General features: G+C 35.6%; 1 protein-coding gene across 14 annotated transcripts in view; it reads right to left on the bottom strand.

Moving 5' to 3' along the window:
* Window positions 1-13,036, bottom strand: part of NRXN1 (neurexin 1) — a 675,301-nt gene that overhangs the window by 445,182 nt on the left and 217,083 nt on the right. For all 14 annotated transcript variants that reach the window (XM_058835042.1, XM_058835041.1, XM_058835043.1 and 11 more), the window contains one exon: window positions 953-1,254. In XM_058835042.1, coding sequence (XP_058691025.1) covers window positions 953-1,254 — 302 coding nt within the window. The remainder of the gene's footprint in view (window positions 1-952; window positions 1,255-13,036) is intronic.

Consider the following 13,036-nt stretch of genomic DNA (forward strand, 5'->3'; position numbering starts at 1 on the left):
AAACAAAATAATTTTTTTTCTTTTTTTAAATAAAATATCACAATATAATTCTAGATCCAATTCAGCTCATTACTACAAAGAAATTAAAACTAAAAATGTAATAGCTAAACCATTTTAAAAGAAAAGGGAAAGAAGAGGTTAGATGAATTAGTTAACAGCTCCAGAAGACAGAGCTGTTTTAATAAAGGGAAACGAAATATTCCAATCAAGCTGCAACTGTTTAGAGAAACAACAAATATATTAATGATATTACTTAAGACACACATTTAGGGCAGAAAAAGATAGCACTTCACAAAATTACATGATACTACCAATAAAATACTTTAGCACATTAGTATACATAACAGTTTTGAGCCACATACGTGCATATATTGTACACTTAGCACATACAGTATACACACATACATGGTATTGTCTTTACCCTCATCCCCCCAACCACAACCTCAAATTTGACTGCTGAACTGCAACCCCCTAGCACGTCACCGAGAGTAAGCATGCAACGTTCTAGATATCTTTTACTGCTGCTCTAGGTTAAATGTGGCATGACATGCAGGATGCCTCCACACAGTGCAAAAACTTTATCTGATAGCAAATTTACTGCCCACTTTGAAAAAAGAGGAAAATATATTAAACATTTCCTTTAATTAAAGAGTTGCAATTCAGAAAGTTGCTAGCCTTGACAAATGCAAGGCTGCAAGGGCAGACAGTTGCACTGGAGAAACACTGGGTGATACCTAAAGTCATGAAAACCTCTCACTGGTACTGTCTCAGACAGCTGCTTGCCCTACTACTTTCTAGATATGCCCCTGCTCAAGTGTGGCAGGAATATCCTTCCTTGTGCAAATAAAAAACTAATCAAATGCCTGCTAAACATCCAGTATGCAATTTTCAAATAATCAAGCATTTATTCATAAAAAAAAGTCAGTTATTCTTGTATCCATTGTACTGTTACCTGACGCAGATTCCTGGTTACTTTCACATCATGCCAGGCATTGTCATTAAATTTCCCATTCACAGGTTCCACCAGCGCTTCAAAGGCCCCTGAGCCCAAATTAATGACCAAGGAGACAGCTCCGTTTTTCAGCGCAAGATTGACATAATCAGCCGATTTTCCTGTGTGAAGCATCAGTCCGTTCCTCTGAAGCGTTTTAAACGACAGAGTTATTTCATCACTGCTACTCTGTATGGGGTTCTGAGATAAATCATAGCAGAAGTATTCTGATCCCTTGAATGTTGCAATATATTCTTCTTTTCCTGGCAAACAAAAGGAGAGAAACAAACAAATAAATCGCTGGCACTTAATTAAAGGCAACTTGCATGAATTATTTTCATAGCTAATTTAACAGTATTAGTGCAAGCACTGTATCAAAAAATAATTCATTTAAAACACTTAAAATCCATGAAGGAAGGAGATAACTGAGATTTACCGTGAACATATTTTTAACTATTTTCTAACAGATTTTCATTAATGTTTTTATTATTACATGATTAAACTCAGAAAGTAAATTGCACCAGTGATTGTATTAATGCTATTTAAGCAATCTGCTCTCAAACACATCTAAATATATAACATTCAGGTGAATATACAGACCAAAGCATTATTCTAGTCAAAACACAGATCTATTCCTTTCCAGCTGTCACTAAAATTATGACACCTCAAAAAGAACCAATAACCTAGATACTTCCAGCAGCTCTGCCTAAGGTTTTGAATAAACTAAAGCTACAAAGCATTCATTTAGGAATCTACCTTAAAGATTTATATAGCAATGTGCCAGAGAGGAAGTTAACATGTAGTAGAAAATGAACAGGTTATTTTTTTTCTTGCATGTACTTTTACTAGAAAATATGTGCCATACGGGTTATTTTTCTTAATTTATCCTGAAGGTGAAACACAAATAACTGAGCTTTCAATCTCAGAAAAGCAAGTATAACATATATGGAGATTATATTTTCCCTAAAATCTTCTACGCAAACATGTACACTGACCTTACACTAGAGTTGTATGGAATTTAGAGCCATAAAAAGGCAAAAATTATCTGTTTAGAGATGTATGGATTTTAGAGCAATAAAAGGGCAAAAATATTTGTTCAGCTAATAATAAGTTAGTAAAATCTCAATGAAAACCTGCAGGTTTTATGCAGTGTAAGGATGAAGGTGTGAAAATCTGAGGATGCAAAATTTCATCTTTCTTGAGAATCAACTCCGTCTCCAGGACAGAGCTGCACACATCAGTGTTATACCACCAGAACAAATCCAAAATATATGCATAAATCTACAGATAAAGGGAATAGCAGTGTGAATTTAAGAGACCAGTGGATGACAGGACAGGCAAAAAACAGGTGTGAAGACACCAGTTGTATTTGTCTCCTGTTGTAGCCTATACATTAACTCTGATCCTGGATATTCAAAATGCTTCTCTTTAGATACTAGAGTAAGTTCAGAGACAACTGCAAATACCTCAGATAAGGCACCAGACAATGACTGCATTTTACTTTAACTTTGCTTCATAATAAGAACATTAGAAGTTATTAGTCTGTTTTTACATGAAGTGCTTTCTCTCAGATTTGATGCAGAATTCTTGATGGGCTTTTTTTGGTTTTGTGCTACATTTTTTGAGGGGGTTTATTTGTGGCAGCAGCCAAATCATACTAGACTACAATGTGAAAAAAAAACCAAAATGACTGTTTATCAATTATGCTCTCTTTAAAGCTCAAAGCAAGATTCAGCTGTATAGCAACTGACAGCGATGCGCCCTGGACCCTGACATGTTTCAGTGGAGGAAGAACACCTTGGCTCATGGTGCATAAGGGATTCACAAACAATGCATTTTCTGGGGTTTCAATGCACTCAAAGCAGCAGCCTGCATCCCATCTAATGAATATTTAATAAAAGCATAAAATGCTCAAGAGCAAGTTTATTTGCAATGGGTGCTTGCTGCATAGGCATATTAAAGCATCATGAATACCTACAATGGAGAGATGATAAAACAGATGCAGAAACCTGGTATTTGTAGTTTTGTCACAGGTATGTAATGAAAAAAACTGAAGGGCATAAATGAATCAACATGCAAAGTATTTACGTACACACATTATGCACTGTAAACTGTTTGTGTAAAACCAGATCATTCACACAGACATGAAAATGTAAGGAACTTAAACACATGCCAGGTCCTTTAAAAAAAAAATATTCCTAAACAAGGACCTGAAGAAGCAAGCAGTTCATCCAAGAAAATAACTGAGTCATTCTTCAAGCAGTACCCCTGCAGAATTCACTGTTAATTTTTGTACCCTCTCTCATTCCTTCTAGATTCAATAATACAGTCTATGATAATCAATATCACCAAATTAAAATTTTTGAATAAATTACTTATATTTACATCAAACTAGCATTCACTTGCTTAAAAACTGAATTTCACTTGAAAAACAAAAACAAAAAAAAAATCTAAAATTAAGCAGAGCATTTTACTTCAGAGGAAACATTTTAGTGAAAAACTTGAACTGTGGATAAAGACACTAACTGCATGCTTTTCCTACTAAACTACCTTTTCTGCTCACCTGACAAACCAAAAATATCCATTATTTGATATTTTTATGCTGTTTCAATGCCATGAATTCAAACATCTGCTATGACAATATTCTAGTATGGCCAAACTGCAAATATTATATTAATTATTTGAAGCAGGGGAGGGAATACCAATAGAAAACCTCCACATTTCTCCAGTCTTCAGAATAATTAATTCCTCACAAAAAAATTAATCTTCTCTCTTAGGATCATTTGGATGAAACCTCAGGTATATTTGCCCTCAAATCTAGCTTTGATATTTGGGAAATGATGGGGCACTGCAAGTGCAAATCTGCCTTGTCATGCCCAGCTCTGAAATGGGAAGATTGGAGGTAAAACAACCACACAGGTTTGCCACAGGCCAGCAAAGATTCAGGAAAACCAAGAAAAGGAAATCAGAGTACAAATCTTTTTTGTGCTTTGTCACTGAAAAACAGACTTTTTAGCACACATAGAGCAGTAGGCACATAAATCAATATGTTTCAGTGGAGGACAGAAAAGACACTAAATAATAGTGGTAATCAACCCTCTGTCAACTTTTTGATATCAAAAAGATATTTTTGATATGTGCTATTTTACTCCTGATATGAACGCATGTATTTAGAATGGACATTAAAAAAATATACCTATAAAACATTCAAATGTTTTATGTAAAAAAACCCACTCATAATCCATGGCTACATTCTATACCACAATTTTTGTTGATCCTTTAAGCAAATTAAGAACAGGCTTCGTTAATAACCGGTTGTGTAAACTGCTGGTTGTTTGTTTATTTTTTCAAATTATCACTTAATAACACTTAGAGAAACCATTAAAAATGCACGGCAGTCATTCTAGCCAGTATGAAGTGTTGCACTTCATTTAATGATTAAAATGTAATTACCTGCATAGAAAAGCACAAGATAATATGAACACCATAAAGGAGTTTAACATGTTTTTATTCTGAATTTTGAGTACTGTAAATTGCTTTATGTTATGGCAGTGAAAATCCAGTATTACAGGAGATGTGCATCTGTTTGTGTCACAGGAAGGGTTCAAACAAGAGAAGCACTCTATGAAAGCACCTGTTGCTGCAGAAAGGGTCTGTTTCTTTGCCCCACTGAAGTCAACAACAGTTTTAATATTCAGCTCTTTGGAAGTCCATTTAATCCTTAGTCTGATAAAACATATGGAGGCAATACTTCCATGGGCTTTAGCAGATTTTACAGTCCTACATAAGCACCATGCTAAGCTTTATAGCACATTCACCTGTCTCACTGGCAGTGTTACATCATAAACTAGGTCTGGCTGTATCCATAATAATTTGATCATGTGCCCATGCCTGATTTAAATCACATACACAGGACTAGATGCTTTGATCTTACTAAGGAGTAACAATAATGGAACCATAGACAAAAGAAATGAAACTGTAACAGGAATGATTCAAATGTATTTATTGATAGCTGCAGTGTTCTTTTGCATAAGAAAGTAAACTCAAAAGTTTATTAACTAAACCCCAACAACCCATGGGACAAACCCATCTAGTATTACCCAACAAAACCTGGTAGAGTGATGTCTATTTATCTGTCTGCCAAAATAATTACTGTCAAAGAGAAAATAAGCTGACACCACTAACACTAATACCACTCTACTTCTAAGAGCCAAGTTACTTCTCTACAATCTTCAAAACATTAAATGTGTTCTGAATAAATAAATTATGTCAAACCAGAGTGTAGTATGTTTCCAGATGTACTGTTTGGTGCTCCATTTCACAACAATTTAAAATTCAAACATTTATCGGCTACAACATCAACTTATAAAGTCTTTCTGAAAAAGCAATGCAGCTTAGGAAAACTACACTAAAACAGCACGTAGACAAAACCATTAATAAGAATGACTGATGCAATAAAACTAGACAGCCTGAACTGCTACTTCTGAGGCACACTTTGCAGTAATAGCAAACTAACGGCTTGCCATTCCATACAAAGGGAATCCTCCCCCCACGAGGAGCTGAACCTGGAATGGTCTCAGAATGCATCATGCACAAGGTTTCCCAGCACATTGCTCTTTTATGAAAGCAGTTCATTCACTGGATCTTAAGACAAAAAATTTCAAAGACTGTAAAGTAGTTCTCCAAATGTTATACTGAATTTTGTTTCCTAGTCACATAATAAAGGATGACCAGATTGCCTCTAGAAATAAAACACAGGCACTCAAAAAGAATAATACAGTCTAATAAATAATACTGTCTAAACAAAAAAAACAAAAACAAAAAAAAATACTTAAGTATGAAACCAACAAAAATGATGGAATTATGATAAAACCTAAGAAATTAATTCTGAGAGAATACAGAGGGTTGGCTTTATCAGTTCAGGTAGTTAGTTTTTACAAGTACTGCTGTTGTTGTACACTAGCAGTTTTCTGTTCCTGTCTCTTATAAATAACTTTTTTTAACAGAAGAATCTTTCATGACAATTTCTCAGAATCTTTCTTTTCCTTTCCAGAAACTATATTCCTTGTCACCTAAAGAAGTCTCCACAGAAGATTCCAAGGAAGCAATTCAGAGAAAAAATCAGATTCATGATTCCAAATCCACCGTGGGGATCTATGTGGTAGTTTCCTTTTTTTTCAACGCTGTCTTCCCTCACCAGTAAGTACAAATTTCTGTGTCCCTTTCCTTTGTGAGGGAATAATTTCATTATGAGGCAATCATGACTAGACTAACATGAGAACAAAACCGGAGAAGTTATTTAAGACCATAAGTAATTTCTTCTGAAGGACTGAGGAATTACTTCTCAAGGGCTTTGTATTATTGTTTTAAATTAACCTTATACAAAAAAAAAGAAAAAAGACAAAAAAAGGCTGTAGAAATGTCTGTTTATTCCACAGGTTCAGGGATCTAGTGAACCAGATTCAGGGATCTGGCGAACCAGTCCAAGACTTTCTCTGGCAAAAAATGTTCCACTTAAAACCAAACAAAGTACAAAGTAAAACTTTGGTTAGCTGTTATAACAGAGTGCTTTGGACTGCCATACTTGTTCCTGGAATGTACTATCTGTGTTAACATCTATGTAAACTATGGTTTATCCCAAAAAACACCCTGCACCTGTGATCCTGGGTACCAAAGTCTCTGCTAATGGTGTCCAACATAAAACCAGCATCCATTGCAGTAAAATGAGGTGCAATGAACTATTCTGCCTGCTGAGAAAAAATTTAACAGCATAACTGATACAAAGTCAGGTATAATATCATGATGCAAAGAAACTTGGGAAAGTTTTCCACCTCCTGTTTTGTTTCACACAGAATCATTAAATTAGTAGCCAATCACAAGAATTATAAACTCCTGAAGTATGAGCCTCTGATCCCTTCCCATCATCTCAGATTGGAATAAAATTATGATAGTTGCTACTCATGATAAATGACTTGCAGGGAACACTAGATAACTGATAAATTACTCCATTTTTCTAAACAGACATTTAAATTCATAATTAAAATGGCTACACCATGCAATTTCCTCACTAATTTTCATGTCCTTTTATTTAATCACACAGAGTATGCACTTCAAAAGCAGATTTGCAATTGGGGAGGGAGAGGAAAGCAAGCAGGAGTTTTCAGGAATGGTGCCATCTTAGTGTACATTAAATACTAAATTGCTAGAAGGTGAAAACAGGATAACCTTTTTCTAATTAGCAGTTGCATCATTAATAAGTAGATTACAGTATCCTGCACTTTATATCATGGTGATAATGCCTCAAAAAATTACTCAAAACCACAAAGTTTGAAATCGTGATTTAAAGTCATTCTTGTTAAATTAAGAATAAAGTGAAAAATGTAAAATACGCTCACATCATTCTGCAACATTCACAGGAGAAACTACTTTTACTCAACCTTACCATTGCCTTAAAACTCATTTATGAATATTGGTAAGAAGTTGGGAAACCAGAGCAGAATTATACCAACAAATAACTACAGGCTTCATTTTCTGCACCAAGCTACAAACGGTGCTGGACAACTTTCCAAAGGCCTTTTCCAGGCCTCAAGGTTCCCACTGACTTTACAGCTAAACTGCAAAATGCAGAATTCAGCTCTTCAAAGGATCAGAATCACAGACTTTCAGTATCAGATTGCTTACAGAACTGGTAGAAAAACTGATGTTATGATAGGAAAATATAGCATTTTCAATTTTACTCTCCATAAGTATAAATCTTTTGCAAATGCAAGTTTTAATTTGCTTTGAGTGATGAAACAGGTAAGGTAAATTCTTCCCCTGCATCCTGGGCTGTGTCTCTTCTGCTTGTATCTTACAAAGGAGAGCTGCATAAAAAAAACCCCTGCAGTTATTCTTGCAAAAATTGAAAGCAGACTCTGTCCTAGATAAAAACCCATTTTCTGGGCTGCTTCTCGGATGAAGCAGTAGCACCTTACTCCTTGCTGAGCATTTTCCGAATGAGTTGCATTCGTTTTTCATTGTCCTAAGTAAAAATGTGGAATAGAAGAAAGGAATTTTTTTTTACTTTGTTGATCTTATATTTAAACACACATTTCAAATGAAAGAACAAGGCATAAAATAATGCCCAACTAACACATTTTATGTGTGCAAAGAGTTAATGAGTTAAATGATCTGATAAGGAACAGTTTCAAAGCTAATAAGAAACTTCTGAGACATCAGCTGAATACCTCTCTTATGGCACCACACAGCACTAGAGGATTAGTGCAGCATGTCCTGGGGTTTAGATGCAATAAAAAACAACAAGCAATTTTCCAGTCCTAATTAACTCCTGTTAAAAGAAGCCCTTTGTAGCAATAAGCTTTCCAGAGATGCAGGGGGAATGCCACTGCAATGGTAATATGTACATGATGAGCCACTGCTATAAAACCAGTTTTGCACTTGTCTCAGAGAGGTACTGCAGGAATATGTAGCATTTGACTCAGTAAAAAGAGATACAGCATGGTTTTGAAAAAGGTAAAACAAAACACCTTCCAGAGGGGACTGACAAAACCGTCTTTTTTTTTTTTTTTGTCTGCCTCTGCCTGAGACTGTATCACTGAAGGAATGTCTACATAAAACATTTGGGAAAAGTCAGCTGGATCTCTGGGTTAGTCTTCAAAACATGTTCAGAAGAAGCTATTTATAACTCTTGGTCTTCCTATAAAAATAGGCAAATTTAATATGAAAACAACTGTTTTATTACATCTTCCAGCCTGTTGAGGATACTCTCATTTAAGAAAGATTTTTCACATATGAAACAAAAAAATATCTTTCCAAGTTACTGAGCATATGAGGAATACATTCTATGAAAGGATCCTACAGCAACAAAGGGGATCTGAGAAGCTGAAGTCTCAGCTGAAGAAATCTGCTGCTCAAAATAATGACCAGATAGATGTGCTAATGGCCTGTTGCTATAGTAGAAATATTTAATCTAAACAAGCCATACCTAATATCTCTCTGCAACCCTGCCTCTTCAAAAGAAGCAAAAAGAATTGCTATGTCATCCACAAAGAGTAAAAGAACTCTTTTTTATTGATTAATTCAGGATATAGAAGGAGCTCAAAACTTCTCAAAGACAGGCAAACCATTAGACAAAAATACTCTTTGAGCTTCATGATCTCAATTCATTGTCATGTGGAAAATAATTCAGACAAAACTGTGTTTTTTTAACATGAGGCTGAATATAAGAAGTAGTATGATATCTCTTTTGGCAACCCAGAATTACCTTCAGCCACCATCAGAGCCTAGGGTCAGGTGCTCAAATAAGCTATGGGATCAGAAACATTATCATTAAAGTAAAAATTATAAGAAATTCAATATAATGTTTTCGGAAACTTTTTTTTTTTCCAAAAGAATGACAAAGGTAGAAGAATTTCCTTTTAGCGAGCAAAAGAATAGTGTCAGTTTAATATTGTTTGAATAATTTGTATTGAACACTAATATCTAATAAACTTCATTAAAAATTCAGATAACTTTCTTCCAAATATTTAATTATTTAATGATCACTACAGTGACTAATGATATTTTACCTTTATAAATGTAACTGATGGACAAAGCACGAAGGACAACAGAAACATTGACTTGATGAGTGCAGCACAGACCTTTAGTGGACTGGGTTAGGAGCAAACAACATTCTGCTCTGGAAAGAAGACTCAACTATGTGTCCACAGTTAAAAAAATAAATGTGTATTTTAAAATGGAGGCAAATTGAAAAAAATATAAGTAACTATTTGAATAACAGGGATTCTGGTCAAGGTCATGGCAATCAAAGCAGCTGAACTGTCTGTACTTTACAGAGAAAAACACCCACAGGTATTTATACAGAATTGCAACCACCTGCATATGTATGGGAAGAAACATTCAAGGGCAAACCCAGAATCAGGACACGACTATTTAAAAATTCAGATGAAACACTCAAAAGGACTTCCCAACACACAGAAAACCTTAATGGTTATGATAGTGCTGTTACCATCTCCGGAGGCTGTGACATATCTTCCTAGAAATATTTTGACCTATTATTTTCAGGTTTTTTTCCTGTTGTTTCAATGCTGCCCTTTGCTCTCTTCTTCCCTGTATTTTAGTTTTTCTCCTTCAGAGACTTTTCTTATTGCACTGCAATTCCTGCTGAGAGGCAAAGGTAGCCTAAGCCATATGCCAGTCAGTATTCTCAGTAATCAGCAGTCACTGGAAATCCCCAATCACATCTGAAGATCAGAATGAGCCCTAATAATAAAAAAAACCCTTCACGCCTCTATTTATATTTTGTGTGCAGCAGTCAGATAAAAGATTATATAAAAGCTGGGTGTTAAGGATAGGGGAAAAGGAAAACTGAATTCAAACTAATTTAGCACATTTTATTTTGGAAAAGACACTAAAGCTTCATTAAATCTACAGAGGTGTGACAGACATTCTACACCAATGAATTGTAGCTATTTTTTTCTTTTCTGGCACTATTGTTTGTTCTTAAATTAACACTCACTTTCCAAGACAATAAAGAAAATAGCAAAAGTACAATTATTTTTTGTAATGGTTTGACAGGATACAACTGTATTTCATATCCCTTCTTCTTCCTACCACCAATCAAAATTTAGGTCATAGTACTTCAGAACATGGGAGGTGCTGAGGAAAGAGAACTGTCCACGTAAGCAAGAGCTTCTTACTGAATATAACATCATGTTTTTGTGTAAATAACAACCAGAGACATTCAACTGATAATTTCACACGTGGCAGTCTCAAAATCTGATTTATCTGACTGCAAATAAAATACTCAAGGTTTTTTTGCTCGTAATCAGATAGCTAAAAATGCAATTTACACCAAGATTTAAAGGACTAGTAGCAGCTATGTAACAAAGAGTTTTATGAAAAAAATGTTGCTGAAATAAGTCATTGCCTCTACAAAGTCACTGCAGGAAACAAGCCTGCTTATGGACATTTCAATTCTGCAGCATGGAAAAGCTTCTTAAAGACATAGCAAGACATCAAGAAAATATTAAATCTCTGAAATCCATCCCCCCACACCTTTTTCCATGATTCTCTAAAGCTTACACCCACAACATGATAAAGGAGGACACAAGTCAAAGAAATTTGATGGATACCTTAATGTGTTTCAAGTAACAACTGTTAGTTTTTAAACAAGATAATTCTTGCTATCACTTCACAGAATAGGTCAAGCTGGAAAGGCCCACAGAGGGACATTTGTTCTGGTCTCCCTGCACAAGCAGGGTCATCCCAGAGCACACAGCACAAGACTGTGTCCAGGTGGTTCTGGAATCTCTCCAGCAAGGGAGATTTCACACCTTCTCTGAGTGATCCATCCCAGTTCATTCATGGTTCCCTGTACAGCAAAGTTCTTCCTCATGTTCAGGTGGAACTTCTTGTTCATCTGTTCCTGCCCATTGTTTCTTGTCTTACTGAGCAAAGCCTGGTCCATCCTGTGACATCATCCCTCAGAGATATTGATGAGGTCCCCTCAATCCTCTCTTGAGGCTGAACAGCCCCAGGTCCCTCAGACTTTCCTCATAAGAGAGGTTCTCCAGACCCCTGACCCCCTTAGTAGCTCTCCACTGGACCTGATCCAGCAGCTCCATGTCTCTGTCATCCTGAGGAGCCCAGAAATGGACATAGCACTCCAGATGAGCCTCACCAGGGCTGAGCAGAGGTGCAGGATCACCTCCCTTGACTTGCTGGCAATGCTCTTCCTAACTCACTCCCGGACATCATTGGCCTTCTTGGCCACAAGGACACACTGCTGCCTCAGGGACAGCTTGTTGTCCACCAGGACCCCCAGGTCCCTCTCCACAGCAATTCTTATTCTTCTTTTCAATAAATACCAGGGCTTGGCAACATTCACTCTTAAGCAGAGTATAATAACATTCAAACATAATTCCAGTAAGTTATAACAAAATAAGGCTTTCAAGATCTATTCTTGATACCAATTTTTCTTTTAAATGAGACTCTCAAAATTGATAAGCAGGTTTCTTGGCCTGACCATAGCTTTAAAACTATACATGCACTGATTTATTTTCAACTATGTCAACTATAAAAGAGCTATGTCCAGATTTATATTTAAAGGACCATTTAAGGCATGCATTTTAAAAATATAAAAGAAGTCTAACTCTCTCCAAGTCTTATTATCAAATCTGTAAAAATCCAAGAAAACCTCTGCAAGTAGCAAAATAATCAGTATTAAATATGCTTCACATTTAGTTTTTTGAAGACTGACTAGCCCCTTCTTCATTAATTCAGTATTACCTCCTTATTTTTTTCAGAAGTCATAAGTCTTTAAAACTGCTTGATAAGGAGGCCTCCCTACTGAGATTACCAATAGTCTTTTTATAGAAGCCTGCAGGAACAGTGTAAAAGCAAAAGAAGATTAGCAGAATATAAAAATAATTGGACTCTAGTGCTGTATTGATATTTTAGAGGAAAGATTTGCTGTCATGACTGGGCCAAGTCATCTGCTGGTAAATTCCACTGAAGGCAGCACATTTGCACCACTGGTACTTTATCCTGCTCTTTATGCAATAAATATGTCTAAGAAGGTGAGATACTTAGTGTCATAGATAATGTGACGTATTTGCATCATTGCACTGATCTAACATAAAACTTAACAACTCATTTCTCAGATAATGGAAAGAGTAGAAAAAAGATGGAGATAGAAAGAGTGACACTGTCAGAGATACTGCCTCATTTTAGAAACATTAGATATTAAGAAGTAATTTCACCTCTCCAGGAACTTGTCTAAAATAACTGCTTAAATTACTTCAATATTTATTATTGCTGCAGAGGAGCTTAGCATTATTTACAGCCTTCTGCCCTACACCTATGAAATAGAAACAAGACCGTAATCATCCAAAGAACACTTACAGAAGAAAACACAACTGAAAAAATAATTTAACATATCTTACAAAGGATAATCAAAAGAGAAAAGCTGTGACACTCTACTGACAAGCACATTACATAAATTTCAGGTTTGGGTACTTTTACTTTTTCAAGAATCTAATCTGC

Source organism: Poecile atricapillus, chromosome 3 (assembly GCF_030490865.1).
Source record: "Poecile atricapillus isolate bPoeAtr1 chromosome 3, bPoeAtr1.hap1, whole genome shotgun sequence".
Classification (NCBI taxonomy): Eukaryota; Metazoa; Chordata; class Aves; order Passeriformes; family Paridae; genus Poecile; species Poecile atricapillus.